At 39.6% G+C, this 19606-nt stretch overlaps 1 protein-coding gene across 1 annotated transcript in view; it reads right to left on the bottom strand.

Moving 5' to 3' along the window:
* Positions 1-19606, bottom strand: part of pex14 (peroxisomal biogenesis factor 14) — a 103480-nt gene that overhangs the window by 56257 nt on the left and 27617 nt on the right. Inside the window, exon 3 of the mRNA XM_029664538.2 lies at positions 1058-1142. Within this exon, the coding sequence (XP_029520398.1) occupies positions 1058-1142 (85 nt within the window). The remainder of the gene's footprint in view (positions 1-1057; positions 1143-19606) is intronic.

Genomic DNA, 19606 nt, shown 5'->3' with positions numbered 1-19606 from the left:
ATGTCCTAACCGACTTGCCAAAACTATAGTTTGATATCAAGACATTTGTGGAGAGGTTGAAAAATGAGTTTTAATGACTCCAACCTAATTGTATGGAGACTTCAACTGTACACACACACACACACACGATATCATACTCACTATACATACACATGGATTTAGTACTGTAGAAATTAGGTTGTGGTGGAGTAGGGGCTTGAGGGCACACAGTGTGTTTTGAAATCTGTGAAAATATTGTAATATTTTTAAAATTGTATAAACTGCCTAAATTTTGCTGGACCCCAGGAAGAGTAGCTGTTGCTTTGGTAGCAGCTAATGGGGATCCATAATAAATACAAAAATGTAACCTATGGATTAGGGATAGTGCATATTAAAAAGAGAGATAAGACAACTCGCTGATGCTGTTCGCTGGGAGCATAAAATTACTTACAGTAGACAAACAGACATATGATCATATCTAATAATCATAATGTATTGTACTAACAAACTGATGAGCCGGCAAACGGACTCCCTCTCCCTACCTAATTCCACCTTCTAATGTCGTACCTCATATTTATGGTAACGACTAAATTAAGTAAAAGGCTTAAAAATGCTGAAAGGTAATATCATTGGCAATTCCAGTGTAAGTGCAGGAGGGTTTGTCAATATTAATTTTCCTGAGCCCAAAGAAGCGACTGGTGGGTCATTTATCCACAGAGCTTGAATCATGCACTCCACAGCAAAATCGACCACGATCCGACGCCCAGGGCAAAGAGCTATGGCCTTGACCTTTGACCCCTAAAAGCCAACCAACCTCCCCAAAAAAGAACATTGCATGAACATCTCTGGCCAATGTCCATCAGATTCCCGGCTTCAGCATCAACATGGATTGTGTGAACATCAATGCATATAAAACGGATATACTGTAGAGGCCCTGTTGGGACTGATTAGGCTTTTGCGTTTATATATGGTATTGAACACATTTGAGAGACATTACTGGGGATTTTCAATACAGTATTACAACAATAATTAACTAGTATTTACATCAAAAACAAAATGCGCCACAAACGTCGCTCACCTTTTTTCTTCAGGAAAACTTTTCTGGTTTCCAGTGGACTTTGACGTACTTTATGGTTCTGTAAAAATTTCACAGCTGTGGCTATCTGTGGAAAACAAAGAAAGAATGTAGAAAAGGTTGGATTTCAACTTCAAGAATACAAAGATTATCCATCTTATGGCTGTATACAACAGCAAACAAACATTCTCACTCAGTCTAGACAGAAGTGGTAGCCTAGATTTGTTAAAACCCAGACATGGTATAAATTGATTTGTTTGAAAGTCACTTCTGAAAACTTCCCTGCACCGAGTATTAAGACCACCTGACCACTTTCTAGATAATTCCGGAGAATGACCAAATCAGCTGTTATAAAATTAGCCCATCAAAGAGTGCTGGACAAATGGAGTATGGAGCTTAATTCGCTATCATCCTCTTACAAGACAAACTTCCAGTCTTAAGTGCGTGGGGGAAGAAAATCTATACTTAATGCAGAGGTGATCATTTGTATCTAATAACTTAAGAATCCTTGGCTGAAAACTTCTGTAATTCTTCCAGTTAAAAACGCACCATGATCAAATCACTAAAGCCTAAATGTTGTAATGACTCGAGACGTTAATGCACTAGAACGTTAAATGGCATCAGAACATCAGTAGTTTCAAGTGGACGGCATTCATCAATTCTATTATGTTTTCCTTCGAGATGCACCTTAATTTCCCCCACTCCAGTTTGCTTTTCCAAGAATAAGAGAAAAAAAACATCCTTAAATGCTATTAAAACATACATTTGAAGTGGGTGCCTTGAAGTGGTGCCTCTTAAAACAGATAAACATGAAATAACATGGAGAACGGGGGAAACACACACTGGCAAGGAGGGCTTAGATGACTTGTTATCTCACCTGTGGTCCCCTGTGATTCAATTGTAAAAGTCATCCCTCTAATAGGTTAAAAGGTTTTGATTACCCTTCCTTTTCCTGGAGTGTTCAAAGAAAAAAAAGTGATTGAGCACACTGCCAGTGGGTAATTCATTTTGGGTAATGCATTGCATATACTAAAGACCTGTTTCAATCCAAAATAATTACATTTTTAAACTCATCTAAAAAAAGGGGCAGCTATGGCAGGGAAGCAGTCTAAAAAGCCATATTATTCTGTGACAAAACACAGTGTGGTGTGGGTGTGATGAAAACGTACTACTCCTCACCATCTAAGTTTGGCCACGTGAAATGCATCCAAACTCAAATGATAGTGATCTATTATCAGCCTTAGACATCTGTGTTGTATGTCAGAGAGGTTGAGATATCTTTGAAAACATGACCATTATTGTTTAGTTATTCCTAAAGTGGCATAACATGACTTATTATAAAATACTAAGTTTAAAATGGGGCCAAGTTGTATCATTTTATCAAAGGAGTAGACAAACCGTTCAGAAATATTTATTATCCATTTATTCACCATAACATTAGCATGACCTTTGATGTACACAAGGGTTGCACAAGGGGTGTGGAAATTCCTGGATCTCTATATGCTGAGGGCTTATTAAAGTCAGTCGCCCGGAACCTTCATTGTGACAAGCAGATTAAACCATTTGCATGGTGAACCACCGACTGATGTTTGAGGAGAACATATATCTGTTTGATAACAAGATGGGAATATTCTGGCTTTTAGGATTCTGAAAGATCATTTACTGATTCAGTGAGTGAAAAGGCCATAAAAATGTGCAGCTAAATGAATCCAGGACAATAGGTAATGAATGAAAACTAGAAAAGAATGGATAACATATTGCTAATAAACTGAGGCTAACACGGCTATAGAACCGCATTAATTGTAGTGACTGAAAGATTGAGACGTGAGAGGAAAATAACCTAAATGTGGAAGAATACGCTACATTTGTTTACATTATTTCCTTAAAATATAAATATTGTACAATTGACAAGTATCTTGTCATCTATGTTAAAACAAGAATGTTGTAATCTACAGTATGTGTCGACATAAAAAAAGAAAGAAAGCACAACATCAAAAAAAATCTAAAAACGAATAAGTCAAAATGTCAATTTTAGTAAAATGGTTGCAGTGTATCTTCAGGGAGGGTAAAAGTGCTGTTCTTAGCAGATGACATAGCTGGTTTGCACAAGTTCCACCCAGACATCTCAATCAATTATAACCACATTGCACAGATTTCAGTCTTGTCTTGTTATTGACTTATAGATCATCCCTGCTATAGTGTACGGTAGCACATAATTGGGCTTTTAAGGGGTGGGCTGTATGTTAGTACAAGGCACATTTGGTTTGGCAGGATAAATATCAATTGAAATTAAAATGGTGGGTGTGTCTGGCTTTTCCGAATACCGGTAAATACCTTTTGGTTAGTTGAACAATCATTTTCTAATGCTTCTTGTAAAGCTAAAATTGCTAATGCACCAAAGTGCTCCATGTACTGACCAATAATCTTTACAAATGAGATAACCAATAAAGTGTCAGGTACAGCCGAAAAAGAGGCGAAAACTCAATCATAGAAAGAGATGAACACTAACCAATGTGCTTTAAGAGAGTGAAGTTGATGAGCGGACAAGATTACAGCATCATTATTGAGTTTGAATTGGCACTTTTTTTTAAACCTTGAATCTTTACTTTAACATTTTGAAAAATGTCTAGCAAACCTAATTATGTTTGAACTAACCAGTAGAATGTTTTTTTCTCTCACTAGTAACAGCATTGAAGTAAAATATTGGTATAAACCTATGAACATTTACCAATGCACCATTATTAGTTACATTTTTGAAAAATAAAACACTTGGAAAATACTGACTAACTGGCTGGGAGGGCACTGTGTTTTTATTTAATCATTTCCTTTTTGTTGGTGGAGGTTTTTTGATGTTTAACTGTATGAATATATGAAACAATAAAATATATTTTTTAAAGTGATGCGTTGCTTAGAAATGCTGCCATACAACGGCCATATTGAAAAATAGGATTTCCTGACTGACAAGTGGGGTTTCAAGAGTTTTCATTTCACTTTTTAGTTTTCCAAGAGAAAAAGCACTCTTACAAAAGCTGAGAAGTGTAAAAGACTTAACACAGAAAACTTAAGGGATCAATGTTACAAAAGTAGAGGTGGAAGTGTGTGAAGATTGAGTAAGAATTGTCATATAGAATGAACAGGAATAGATTGTTTCCAAACTGATGGTAGTCTATACTAAAGCTATATCATACCCATGAAGGCACAGATGCAAAGTGAGGGAGGTGCTGAATTGATTTCATTATCAGAGTAAGACCACCAATAATGTGAACTTCGATAGCAACAATTCCACAGATCGTTGCTGTAAATGAGAATGTGTTCCTAGTCAACTTACCAGGTAAAAAAAAAGAAATGCCCAACATTGTCACTGAGCGCTACTGTAACTAGTTAATGTTAAAGGACCATCGTATCAAATAACATTTTATTTGTCACATGCTTCGTAAAGAACAGGTGTAAACTAACAGTGAAATGCTTACTTACGGGTCCTTTTCCAACAATGCAGATTAAAGATATTTTTTAATTTTTAAAAACATTGAAATAGTGACACGTGGAATAAATACACAGTGAATAACAAATAACAATAATGAGTAAAATTAAGATGGTTATATAGAGGGAGTACCAGTACTGATAGTCCTGAATGACAGTTCAGAATGAATCGTGAATAGTGATGAGTGAGAAAGATAGACACACAAATATCTTACCCCAAAGCCATGCTAACACCATTACAATAACAGGGGAGGTTAGCATTTTTTGGGGGGTATGACATTTGTGTGTCTAACTTTCTCACTCATCATTATTCAGATTAATACATGACTATCCGTGATCATGGTAGCATCCACATTAATGTAGAAGTGTTTAGAAACATTTTATTCTTATTTACAATAAAAGTGACTCCAAAATTACACAACACATTATTTACCATTGATTTCTATTGGGCAGGTAGCCTAGTGGTTAGAGCGTTGGGCCAATAACAGAAAAGGTTGCTTGATCGAATCCCCAAGCTGACAAGGTAAAAATCGGTCATTTTTCCCTTGAGCAAGGCAGTTAAACCACTGTTCGCCAGGCGCCGAAGACGTGGATGTCGATTAAGGCAGCCCACCGTACCTCTCTGTTTCAGAGGGGTTGTGTTAAATGCGGAAGACACATTTCAGTTGAAGGTTGTTGTACAACTGACTAGGTATCCCCCTCCCTTTCATTCAATGGGCACAAAATAATCTGAAACACAACCAAAACAAAAATGTGTCCCAATGCATCCAACAAGTTTGTTAAGTCACAATCTTGATGTAATTATTGCGTGCTAAGTGAATTTGTCCCAATTCTTTTAGTCCTACAACAATGGGGGGACTACGTACAAAAAATGCTGTAATTTCTATACCATATACTGGTATTGATGCATGGACCGGTTTGGGTTTTTACTTTATCTTCAATAACAGTATTTGAATGTTTGGTTTGTTAAATGTGATATGCCGTGTGTAACTTACATTTTTATAGTTTACTACACTACTTGAGTCATCTCTCTCAGCTCCCTCTCTCCCATGCTGCTTTCCACACAGACCTAGCCCGTCACTCAAGGAGCGCATTTGTTGTTACTTCAACACAAGACACTTGCGTTCAGTCTGCATGGTCAATGCAGCCCATGCAACAATGTTGGTGACAACAATGCTGTTTACACTTGCTTCTTAGCCGCTAATGATAATCGCTAGTTAGCTGGTCAGAGTAAACGTAGCTAGCTATACAGCCTGATACCAATGAGGGTGTAGAACTAAATCAGCATGTTGTCTGTGTAAAAGTATCTTCTAAATCAAAGAAGAATAAGCAAAGCATGAATATGTTAGCTACATGAAGTAGATAAGAGAAAACATTTAATGTAGCCAAAGAATATAAGGTCACCCAGGAAACGCTGACAAACACTTTGGTTCCTACCCTGTCACATGAACTCCTCCCTGGCATTTTTTGTCATTGTGATGTAAAATAACACTGTTTTTAAAGTGCCCACTATTACACTACATGGCCAAAAGTATGTGAAACACCTGCTCGTCCAACATGCCATTTCAAAATCATGGGCATTAATATGAAGTTGGTCCCCCTTTTTCTGCTATAACAGCCTCCACTCTTCTGTGAAGGCTTTCCACTATATGCTGGGACATTGCTGTGGTGACTTGATTCCATTCAGCCACCAGAGCATTAGTGAGGTCGGGTACTGATGTTGGGCGATTAGGCCTGGCTCGCAGTCGGTGTTCCAATTCACCCCAAAGGTGTTTGATGGGGTTGAGGTCAGGGCTCTGTGCAGGCCAGTCAAGTTCTTCCACACCCGTCTTGACAAACCCTTTCTGTATGGCCCTTGTTCTGTGCACAGGGCATTGTCATGCCGAAACAGCAAAGGGTCTTCCCCAAACTGTTGCCACCAAGTTGGAAGCACAGAATCGTCTAGAATGTCATTGTATGCTGTAGCGTTAAGATTTCCCTTCACTGGAACTAAGGGGCCTAGCCCGAACTATGAAAAACAGCCCCAGACCATTATTCCTCATCCACCAAACTTTACAGTTGGCACTATGCATTGGAGCAAGTAGCATTCTCCTGGCATCCGCCAAACCCAGATAAGTCCGTCAGACCGCCAGATGGTGAAGCGTGATTCATCACTCCAGAGTCCAATGGCGGCGAGGAATACACCACTCCAGCGGACGCTTGGCATTGTGCATGGTGACCTTAAGCTTGTGTGCGGCTGCTCGGCCATGGAAACACATTTCATGAAGGCCCCAAGTGAATAGTTACTGTGCTGACGTTGCTTCCAGAGGCAGTTTGGAACTCACTAGTGACTGTTGCAACTGAGGACAGAAGATTTTTTTACAAGCTATTTACTTCAACACTCAGCAGTTCCATTCTGTGAGCTTGTGTGGCCTACCACTTCGCGGCTGAGCCGCTGTTGCTCCTAGGCGTTTCCACTTCACAATAACAGCACTTCTAGTTGACCGGGCCAGCTCTAGCAGTGCAGAAATTTGGTAAACTGACTTGTTGGAAAGGTGGGCTCCTATGGCGGTGCCACGTTGAAAGTTACTGAGCTATTCAGTACGGGCCATTCTACTGCCAATGTTTGTCTATGGAGATTGCATAGCTGTGGCCTCAATTTTATACATCTGTCAGCAACGGGTGTGGCTGAAATAGCCAAATCCACTCATTTGAAGGGGTGTCCACATACACTACATGGCCAAAAGTATATTTTCAACTATAGAATTAGAATAATCATTATTTTTCCATGATTCCAACCGTTCGTTCACTCAAGGGTTTTGATCTACATCTCAAGTCAAATCGCAATTGCAACATTTGGTTAAAAATAAGGCTTAGGTGTTTTGCCCATATCATGCAGCCCTATGTTGCAGTGTGGAAATTATCTTAAATGAGAGCAGAAAATGCAGAAATGTATGTAAATGCAGAAAGATATTTTGGGTTGAAGTTTAATTGAACAGTATAAAACAATCAAAATGGAGAGAGACCAATTGAAATCACTTTGAATACTTTCCGAATGCACTGAATATTCTGACCCCTTGACATTTTCCACGTTATTACTAAAATGTCTAAAATGAATTTTAAAAAAATAAATCAAATCTACACACAATACCCCATAATGACAATGCAAAAATTGATTTTATACATTTTGCAAATAAAATACTTCACATTTACATGAATTATTCAGACCCTTTACTCAGTACTTTGCTGAAGCACCTTAGGCTTTTTTTGGGGGGTCTGAAAACTTTCCGAATGCACTGTACATGTTGCCATCCTAGGGTTATGCACTACTCAAAACAAATTTTGAACTGTTATTATTCAAAAACATCAAATACAGTCAATAATTTTAAAAACTGTGATATGATATATTTCATAGTTTAGAATTTATTTTATTATTAAACCTTTATTTGACTAGGCAAAACAGCTAAGAACAAATTCTTATTGGTGGCCTACCAAAAGGCAAAATGCCTCCTGCGGGGATGGGGACTGGGTTAGAAAATAAATGAAATAAAAGTATAGGACAACACACACATCACGACAAGAGAGACAATACATAAAGAAAGACCTAAGACGACAACATAGCATGGCTGCAACACGTCTTCACTATTATTCTATAATGTAGAAAATAGTAAAAATAAAGAAAACCCTGGAATGAGTAGGTGTGTCCAAACTTTTGACTGGTACTGTATATATAATTAGGCTACTTCAAGGAGAGGATCTGCTGATTTCCGCCTAAGTAGACATACCCAAGCTATTTACTTAAATTTTTCATGAGATTTCCATAAACAATAACTGGTAATGTTGCAGTCTTAGAAAGGTCTGGAACTCACCTTTCTTGCAAAAATGTTTAATAAATTGCTGAGGTGTACTTTTGAGGACACAATCTCAAGTACATAGTGCAAATACTATAAAAATATGAAAAAGCATATATTTTTTCCCATTCAACAAAAAGTAGGGCAATAGGGCTTGAAATGACTGAAATGCTTTCTAAATACAGTGACAATCAAATGATAAACAACTTACTGTAAGATTTCACATTTCTTGCAACTGTCAAATAAATATGATCATACTTAGTGACTACATCATTGGCACTATTCATATAAGTGACAAATGTTCTTTCTCCTTAACGTCAACTGAGTGGCACAGAGACACAGTTCAAATGTGTGCAGACTCGTTATAACTTCAGCTTTAAACATGAACAGATTTTGTCAGTCTGTGACGAAGAGAAAGTGGTCTTGTTTCAATTCTATGAAATTATTTCGTATTTTTTTGAGAGCTCTAAATCCAGCTGAGAACATCACAGCGAGATGAAACCACAACGGCTGGGTGGAGAAAGAGAAAATGTATTATTTGTCTGGATAGGAGCAAAGATTTGACATGTCACTCACTATGCAAATGTTGGGTCCGAAACCTGACACTTCAAGTCAGCTCCGTGGAAATGGAGAGCAGACCGATGGGGATATCTGGCACTATAAGGCACGGGACTCCACGGCATTCCCAGAGCGCTTTGTACACCAAAATGTCAGTAGGAACTGGTCCCGAACTGCACAACATCTAACACCAGCACCAAATTGAGTTACACTAAAACACTAAAACACTAGTCGTACTTTTCAGAGCAAATGTTTGGGCTTTTTTTTCTCCAAATAGTGGAGGTTTAGCATAACTGCCAAGGTCTAAACCGCATAAAATCTGCTCAAGTCATGGGGTAAATAAACAAGATGTAAGAGGCATTTCAGTAAGTGAAAATCAATTCATAAAATGTTTCATTCATTAGAAGTTAACTTGCTCACATTAAACTCTGAGCCAAGTCATATATTCTACAAAAAAGGTATGTGTACATTATCTGCAATAATGAACACTATGAGAAGGACAGAACAACTAGCGGCCAGGAGAGCAACAATGGAGGGCTAAAATGAAATCATTAGCAAGTATAGGATTCAGTCTCAGTGCGAATCAATTCATTTCAAATTGGCCTGTACATTTGTGGAGAAGCACCCCTGATACTATAATAGGCTAATAGACATGGACAAAATTGTGTTAGGCTGGTCTCAAATTTCCCCCAAACAATAGTTTGCAGGACTGAAAAAAAGAGAAAGAAGGAGAGGGAGAAAAATTAAGCTTATATTAATTAGGCTATATGCTTTCAGGGGCGATTCACTAACATGGATGGTTGTCTTAAATGCTTAACCCAATTGCTTTGTGTTACCAGAACCCTGCTAAAAGGAATGAGGTTTAATACAATTAAAGTATTTCCTTTTCTCTCTTAACTGGTTGATATACCCAACAGTGCTTTAACTCCATTTTATAACTCCATCTTTAAATGCCCTTCTAATTGTTACATCTTTCCCGCCTAATGTGACCTTTAGCTAAGGAAGCAGAGCCTCATGGGAGCAGCTGTGTGAAATCAGTGACCCTGGGAGACATGGAAGAGTGTGGCGAAACAGAACCATCTATGTGGATATCAATGCCAGCGCCACAAAGTCAACATTATCTACAACTGCAGCTCTTCCAAAGTTTAAACATCCGAATGGTCAGGCAATGGCAATACCGGGATCTTTGAAATTGGACCTTTGATTTCATGTTCTGCGTTAAACTGTGGTTTAACTGTTCGGTGTCAGCTTGTTTGACTGTTTTGGATTGTTGAGGCATTCCCCGTTATTCCCTGTTGTTACCTCATGTACAGTGCATTAGGAATGTATTCAACCCCCCACAACATGTTGTTGCTTTACAGCCATATTTTTTAAATGATGGAGAAAAAAAATCTTCACCAACCTGCACACAATACCCCCAATGACAAAGCCAAAACAGGTTCAGAAATTTTTGCAGATGTTTTAAAAATAAAAAACAGAAATGCCTTATTTACATTATAATACAGTAAGTATTCAGACCCTTTGCTATGAGACACAAAATTGAGCTCAGGTGTATCCTGGTTCCATTGATCATCCTTAAGATGTTTCTACAACTTGATTGGAGTCCACCTGTGGGTAAATTCAATTGATTGGACATGATTGGGAAAGGCACATATATATAAAAGATCCCACCAGTTTTAGAGTCCATGTCAGAGCTAAAACCAAGCCATGAGGTCAAAGGAATTGTTTGTAGAGCTCCTAGACAGGATTGTGTTGAGGCACAGATCTGGGGAAAGGTACCAACACATTTCTGCAGCATTGAATGTTCCCAAGAACAGTGGCCTCCATCATTCTTAAAAATGGAAGAAGTTTGGAACCACCAAGGCTCTTCCTAGAGCTGGCCGCCTGGCCAAACTGAGCAATCGGGGGAGAAGGGCCTTGGTCAAGGAAGTGACCAAGAACCCGATGGTCAATCTGACAGCTCGACTAAACAGGCCTTTATGGTAGAATGGCCAGACAGAAGCCACCCCTCAGTAAACGGCACATGACAGCCCACTTGGAGATGCCAAAAGGCACCTAAAGACTCACCATGAGAAACAAGATTCTCTGGTCTGATGAAACCAAGACTGAACTCTTTGGCCTGAATGCCAGGCATCATGTCTGGAGGAAACCTGACACCATCCTTACAGTGAAGCATGGTGGTGGCAGCATCATGCTGTGGGGATGTTTTTCAGCGGCAGGGACTGGGAGACTAGTCAAGATCGAGGAAAAGATGAACAGAGCAAAGTACAGAGAGACCCTTGATGAAAACCTGCTCCTGTTGGAAGGTCAACCTTCGTCCCTGATCTAACAGGACAACGACCATAAGCACACAGCCAAGACAACACAGGAATGGCTTCAGGACAAGTCTCTGAATGTCCTTGAGTGGCCCAGCCAGATCCCAGACTTAAACCGGATCGAACATCTCTGGAGAGACCTAAAAATAGCTGTGCAGCGACACTCCCCATCCAACCTGACAGAGCTTCAGAGGATCTGCAGAGAAGAATGGGAGAAACTCCCCAAATACAGGTGTACCAAGCTTGTAGCGAAGAAGAATCAAGGCTGTAATGGCTGCCAAAGGTGCTTCAACAAAGTACTGAGTAAAGGGTCTTATGTAAATGTGATTGCAAATGTATTACACATTTATTTTGAAATAACACTTCCAAAAACCCATTTTTGCATTGTCATTATGGGGTATTGTATGTAGACTGGATTAAATGTTGTTTTTCTCATCATATCAGAATAAGGCTGTAACGTGACAAAATGTGGAAAAAGTCAAGAGGTCTGAATACTTTCCGAATGCACTGTATGAATCAAAACTGAAAAAGGGGTAACGACCAACTTGTTTAAATGTGTAACATGCTCCCCTGCTAATGACAAAAGTATAATATAGTTCCCGTTTTACATCTGTTAAGATGCTCAAGAGGTATGGTGGGGTTGGTTTTCCAAGATATAGAATTTTCCAAACGTGGTTAATCTTTATTGAATAATCTTAACTTCTGAAATTGAAAAGGTCAGCGTGAACGTTTCAATGCATAAAAAGGGCCATGGAAAACTTCATTGACGTTTGGTTGGCAAAGGTTTAAAAATAACAGACAGGCTGCATGTGTGACAACTTTAGCCCCATGGGCAAGGCTACAAACATGACATCAACATCACATTACGCAATTTTAAAGGGGGGGTGGTGGACGGAAATCAGTCTCTTTTGCGACCAGTGCACATTCAGACCAAACTTTCCATTCATAAGTATTTGCCTATCAGATGTTCTTCGTCACAACTAGGACTAACAGTTGAATTGGTCAATGCAATGGAACTTTGCAGGCTGGAACTCGTGTGAGGCCAGATCTAGACCCTTCAATCAAGCTGTCCCTCACAAAATAAAGCTTTTAGATCAGCACAGATTATATCAGGCCTGTGGACTCTTATTCTAGAAATCACATTTTTTTATGAAATGTGTAAACACCCCCATCCCATTCATAGACATATTTCCTTACGAAAAAAGAATAGGGATATATCTACAGTTGAAGATAGAAGTTTACATACACCTTAGCCAAATACATTTAAACTCAGGTTTTCACAATTCCTGACATTTAATCATAGTAAAAATTCCCTGTCTAAGGTCAATTAGGATCATCACTTTGTTTTAAGAAGGTGAAATGTCAGAATAATAGGAGAGAGAATGATTATGCTTTAGTTGCTTTCATCACTTTCCCAGTGGGTCAGAAGTTTACATACACTCAATTAGTATTTGGTAGCATTGCCTTTAAATTGATTGGATCAAATGTTTCACAAGCGTCCCACAATAAGTTGGGTGAATTTTGGCCCATTCCTCCTGACAGAGCTGGTGTAACTGAGTCAGGTTTGTAGGCCTTTCCAGTTCTGCCCACACATTTTCTATAGTATTGAGGTCAGGTCTTTGTGATGGCCACTCCAATACCTTGACTTTGTTGTGCTTAAGCCATTTTGCCACAATTTTGGAAGTATGTTTGGTGTCATTGTCCATTTGGAAGACCCATTTGCGACCAAGCTTTAACTTCCTGACGGATGTCTTGAGATGTTGCTTCAATATATATCAATATAATTTTACATCCTGGCCATCTATTTTGTGAAGTGCACCAGTCCCTCCTGCAGCAAAGCACCCCAACAACATGATGCTGCCACCCCCGTGCTTCAGGTTTGGGATGGTGTTCTTCGGCTTGCAAGCCTCCCCCTTTTTCCTCCAAACATAACTTTGGGCATTTTGGCCAAACAGTTCTACTTTTGTTTCATCAGACCAGACTACATTTCTCCAAAAAGTACGATCTTTGTCCCCATGTGCAGTTGCAAACCGTAGTCTGGCTTTTTTTATGGCGGTTTTGGAGCGGTGCCTTCTTCCTTGCTGAGCGGCCTTTCAGGTAATGTCGATATAGGACTCGTTTTACTGTGGATATAGATACTTTTGTACCCGTTTCCTCTAGCATCTTCACAAGGTCCTTTGCTGTTGTTCTGGGATTGATTTGCACCTTTCGCACCAAAGTATGTTCATGTCTAGGAGACAGAACGCATCTCCTTCCTGAGTGGTATGACGGCTGCATGGTCCCATGGCGTTTATACTTGCGTACTATTTTGTACAGATGAACGTGGTACCTTCAGGCGTTTGGAAATTGCTCCCAAGGATGAGCCAGACTTGTGGAGGTCTACAATTGTTTTTCTGAAGTCTTGGATGATTTCTTTTGATGTTCCCATGATGTCAAGCAAAGAGGCACTGAGTTTGAAGGTAAGCCTTGAAATACATCCACAGATACAATGATGTCAATTAGCCTATCAGAAGCTTCTAAAGCCATGACATAATTTTCTGGAATTTTACAAGCTGTTTAAAAAGGCACAGTCAATTTAGTGTATGTAAACTTCTGACCCACTGGAATTGTGATACAGTGAATTATAAGTGAAATAATCTGTCTGTAAACAATTGTTGTAAAAATTACTTTGTGCATGACACAACTGACTTGCCAAAACTATAGTTTGTGAACAAGAAATTTGTGGACTGGTTAAAAAACGAGTAATGACTCCAACCTAAGTGTATGTAAACTTACGACTTCAACTGTATCTATTAAGGGACGTGTTTCAGCAGGTTGAAGACGTGCTAGCCTAATACATGGCATTTCATGATGTTAGGATCATTACATTGAAACTTAGGACAGTGTCTGAAGTTCTCTCTTTGTCTGTTACAGTTCACATACATTGCATCATTCACCTCCTAAAAATGGTGTAAGTTTGATGAGAAATATTGATAAACAATCAACATTTTGATGATCCGGTTAAGTTACACATTCAAAACAAAATCGGGTGTCTACTATATAAGGTTTACAGGCTATAACCCATTAAAAAAAACATCCATCTAAAGTCTACAGTTCCTTGAGTAAACAAAAACTACAGTATTCAAATAAAACATCATATTAATGTTATTTTTTTCCAATGGCTGCATAGGGTCGAGTTAGCCTCACCAAAACATATGACTGCTTGGATAAATACATCCACATAGTGGTAGGGGCTGGGTCTGGTGCCGCCCCCATGACTAAAGACCACTACCCCTATCAGTGACACTTCACTTTCACTCACTTTGGCCAAAAGATCGGCATATATATCCCACAAATGTATTTTAATTCAGGTAAAAGGCCTAAACAAGAAGGCTGGGGCCGCTCTGACAGATAAGGGTCATCAGAGATTAAACTGTGGCACTTTAGCTGGAGAAAGCAGCAGCGGTGTAGCACAACAAAACTACTCAGCCACCACAAACATTCAAGCCCCTTCTCAGCAGCAATCCAGTAATGGATACTTCCTTGGCTTCTCTATTGGTCAAAATGTTTTCATACAATAATTTAATTCAGAAACACTTTTACAAAGCAGGAGTGATCAATTTTAATTAGTTGATTTTTTTTCTCAATCGCATAAAATGTAATGTACTGCCATCGATCTCCTTTGTTCTTTAATGCAGTGCCTCTTTCCTGTAATTTGAAGCTTTTTTTTTTTTTTTTACTCTTACAGTCAATGATGACATTTTGTGACAAGCAGCTCCACTTGTCTTTTATGAGCATTACCGGAAACAAAGACACATAAACGCAAATAGAAATAATTTAAAAGAATACAGTAAACTGAATGTGTTGGCACAATAATAATTTCCATTTTAAAAACGAAAAGTGCTCACAGGAATACATGTACACTGTACAACAGGGGTATTCAACCTGGGATCCGCAGCCCCCTAACTTTGAAATCCTTTCTAATGATTTCAACTCCTAATATTGAACAAATTACACTCACTGGAGTATCTGACATAGTGTACAGCGCGTTCAGAAAGTATTCATACCCCTTCACTTATTACACATTTTGTTATGTTACAGCTTGAATTCAAAATAATTGATTAAATATATTTTACACACACAATAACCCATTATGGCAAAAGTAAAATGAAAAGGAAATACAGAAATCTGATTTACTTAAGTATTCACATCCGCGAGTCAATATTTTGTAAAAGCTCCTTTGCCAGCAATTACAGTTTTGAGTCGTCTTGGGTATGTCTGTATCAGCTTCGCACATTTTCTCAAGCGCTGTAAAGTTAAATGGGGATCTGCGGTGAATGGAAATCTTCAAGTCTTTCCATAGATTTTCAATGGATTCCAGTCTGGTCTTTGGCTGGGCCACTCAAGGACTTTCACATTCTTGTTCTGAAGCCATTCCAGCGTTGCATTGGCTGTGTGCTTGGGGTCATTGTCCTGTTGGAACGGAAATCTTTTTCCCAGTCTAAGGTCGTTTGCACTCTGAAGCAGGTTCTCATTTGATTTATTTCACCTTTATTTAACCAGGTAGGCTAGTTGAGAACAAGTTCCCATTTGAAACTGTGACCTGGCCAAGATAAAGCGTAGCAATTCGACACATACAACAACAAAGAGTTACACATGGAAAAAACAAAACATACAGTCAATAATACAGTAGAACAAAATGAAACAAAAAGTCTATATACAGTGAGTGCAAATGAGGTAAGTTAAGGAAATAAATAGGTCATGGTGGCGAATTAATTACAATATAGCAATTAAACACTGGAATGGTAGATCGGCAGAAGATGAATGTGCAAGTAGAGATACTGGGGTGCAAAGGAGAAAAATAAATAAATAAATACCAGTATGGGGATGAGGTAGGTAGATAGATGGGCTGTTTACAGATAGGCTAAGTACAGGTGCAGTGATCTGTAAACTGCTCTGACATCTGGTGCTTAAAGTTAGTGAGGGAGATGTGAGTCTCCAGCTTCAGAGATTTTTGCAATTTGTTCCAGTCATGGGCAGCAGAGAACTGGAAGGAAAGACGACCAAAGGAGGAATTGGCTTTGGGGGTGACCAGTGAGATATACCTGCTGGAGCGCGTGCTACGAATGGGTGCTGCTATGGTGACCAGTGAGCTGAGATAAGGCGGGGCTTTACCTAGCAGAGACTTGTAGATAACCTGTAGTCAGTGGGTTTGGCGACAAGTATGAAGCGAGGGCCAACCAACAAGAGCGTACAGGTCGCAATGGTCGGTGGTGTATGGGGCTTTGGTGACAAAACGGATGGCACTGTGATAGACTGCATCCAGTTTGTTGAGTAGAGTGTTGGAGGCTATTTTATAGATGACATCACCGAAGTCGAGGATCGGTAGGATGGTCAGTTTTACGAGGGTATGTTTGGCAGCATGAGTGAAGGATGTTTTGTTGCGATATAGGAAGCTGATTCTATATTTAATTTTGGATTGGAGATGCTTAATGTGAGTCTGGAAGGAGTTTACAGTCTAACCAGACACCCAGGTATTTGTAGTTGTCCACGTATTCTAAGTCAGAGCAGTCCAGAGTAGTGATGCTGGACAGGCGAGCAGGTGCGGGCAGCGATCGATTGAAAAGCATGCATTTAGTTTTACTTGCGTTTAAGAGCAGTTGGAGGCCACGGAAGGAGAGTTGTATGGCATTGAAGCTCGTCTGGAGGTTAGTTAACACCGTGTCCAAGGAGGGGCCAGAAGTATACAGAATGGTGTCGTCTGCGTAGAGGTGGATCAGAGAATCACCAGCAGCAAGAGCAACATCATTGATGTATACGGAAAAGAGAGTCGGCCCGAGAATTGAACCCTGTGGCACACCCACAGAGACTGTCAGAAGTCCAGACAACAGGCCCTCCGATTTGACACACTGAACTCTATCAGAGAAGTAGTTGGCAAACCAGGCGAGGCAATCATTTGAGAAACCAAGGATGTCGAGTCTGCCAATAAGAATGTTGTGATTGACAGAGTCGAAAGCCTTGGCCAGGTCGATGAATAGTCATCAAGGATTACAGGGGGCTGCAGGGGTGCGTGCTACGCAACTGCTTATAACTAACTAGACGTTAAGTATAACTATAAGAAATCTAAGACATGTTAAATAAAAAGACATCCACAGCTCAGGAATCCAGCTTTGCTAACTTGCTAGCTAAGAGGCCAGAAGTCAAGATCAAACTTCTTGGTTGCAGCAGAGACAGTCTAGCCTGAGTTCCAGTCTCTTAAGCTAACATTTCTCTCCTTGCCACTCATTGTCATTGCCAAAGAGACTGGCATATCTACCATCTTCAAATATGAACATTCTATCATTAATGAGCTTGAGGAGAATAGAGGATTCGATAACCCTCACAGCTATCCTCCAACAATTATCCAAATATTGGAATGTTATCACTTTTCCTTCACAGAACACGTTGGTATCTGGTTGCTAAGCAATCCATTTTTTGTTTGTCCAGATGAAAAAAATTTGCTAGCTCACGTCTAAATACATACTGCAATTCCAATCACAAAATCTATTTGCTTTGATTTTAAGCCTCGAAATACAACTTGCCTAACAGCTAAATGTTTGTTTTTGACTTTGTCATAATTATAATTCTATGAAGCTCTACATGTTGTCAAATGTTAATGTTATTTCCAATGAGCAACTCCACCGTAAATCCAGCTGCATATTAAACATTGAGGTTACCAAAGAGACTGGCCGTTTGGCAATGACAATGGACTGGCAAGGAGTGGAATGTTAGCTAAAAAGACTGGTACCCAGACTAGACATTCAATCCCTCCTGGATCGAGATCCCTGTCCCAAATTGTTTTGTAAGTAAAAAATTATGATTAAAATCATTATTTTTATAGCACCCATTGTGTGCACATTTGGTAATACCGTATACCCTGGTATAGTACAGAAACGGTATGAACTTCTGGATACCGCCCAACCCTAGTGGACTCCAAGTTGTAGTGACATCAAGAATGATCAAATGAAATTGGATGCGCCTGAGCTCAAGTTGGAGTGTCATAGCAAAGGGATATGAATACTTACAGTACCAGTCAAAGTTTGGACACGCCTACTCAATCAAGGGGTTTCCTTTTTTTCCTTCTTTTTTTCTCTACATTGTAGAATAAGTGAAGACATCAAAACTATGAAATAACACATATGGGATTATCTAGTTACCAAAAGTGTTAAACAAATCAAAATATATTTGAGATGAGATTTTTCAAAGTCGCCACCTGTTGCCTTGATGACAGCTTTGCCAACTCTTGGTATTCTCTCAACCAGCTTCACCTTGAATGCTTTTTCAACAATCTTGAAGGAGTCCTATTGAAAAACAAATGACAGTCCAAGTAAGCGCAAACCAGGTGTAATGTCGTATTGCTGCAGAATGCTGTGGTAGCCATGCTGGTTAAGTGTGCCTTGAATTCTTTAAAAAAAATCACTGACAGTGTCACCAGCAAAGCACCCTCACACCTCCATGATTCACGGTGGGAACAACACATGCAGAGATCATACGTTCACCTACTCTGCGTCTCACAAAGACACACGGCAGTTGAAGCCAGATTTCCACTGCTCTAATGTCCATTGCTCGTGTTTCTTGGACCAAGCAAGTCTCTTCTTCTTATTGGTGTCCTTTAGTAGTGGTTTCTTTGCAGCAATTCGACCATGAAGGCCTGATTCACGCAGTCTCCTCTGAACAGTTGATGTTGAGATGTGTCTGTTACATGAACTCTGTGAGGCATTTATTTGGGCTGCAATCTGAGGTGCATTTAACTCTAATAAACTTATCCTCTGCAGCAGAGGTAACTCTGGGTCTTTCTTTCCTGTTGCGGTCCTCATGAGAACCAGTTTCATCATTGCACTTGATGGTGTTGGACGACCACACTTGAAGAAACGTTCAAAGTTCTAGAAATTTTCCGGATTGACTGACCTTCATGTCTTAAAGTTATGATGGACTGTCGTTTCTCTTTGCTTATTTGAGCTGTTCTTGCCATAATATGGACTTGGTCTTTTACCAAATAGAGCTTCCGGCGCCGACAGAGATGGCCGCCTCGCTTCGCGTTCCTAGGAAACTATGCAGTTTTTTGTTTTTTTACATGTTATTTCTTACATTGGTACCCCAGGTCATCTTAGGTTACATTACATACAGTCGAGAAGAACTACTGAACATAAGAGCAGCGTCAATCACGGATTACAAAAAGAAAACCAGCACCGTCACGGACCAGGATGTCTTGCTCCCAGGCAGACTAAATAACTTTTTTGCCCGCTTTGAGGACAATACAGTGCCACTGACACTGCCCGCAACTAAAACATGCGGACTCTCCTTCACTGCAGCCGACGTGAGGAAAACATTTAAACGTGTCAACCCTCGCA

Source organism: Oncorhynchus nerka, linkage group LG7 (genome assembly GCF_034236695.1).
Source record: "Oncorhynchus nerka isolate Pitt River linkage group LG7, Oner_Uvic_2.0, whole genome shotgun sequence".
Classification (NCBI taxonomy): Eukaryota; Metazoa; Chordata; class Actinopteri; order Salmoniformes; family Salmonidae; genus Oncorhynchus; species Oncorhynchus nerka.
The sequence above is the reverse complement of the archived record's forward strand: the minus strand, read 5'-3'. Positions and strand labels throughout refer to the sequence as shown.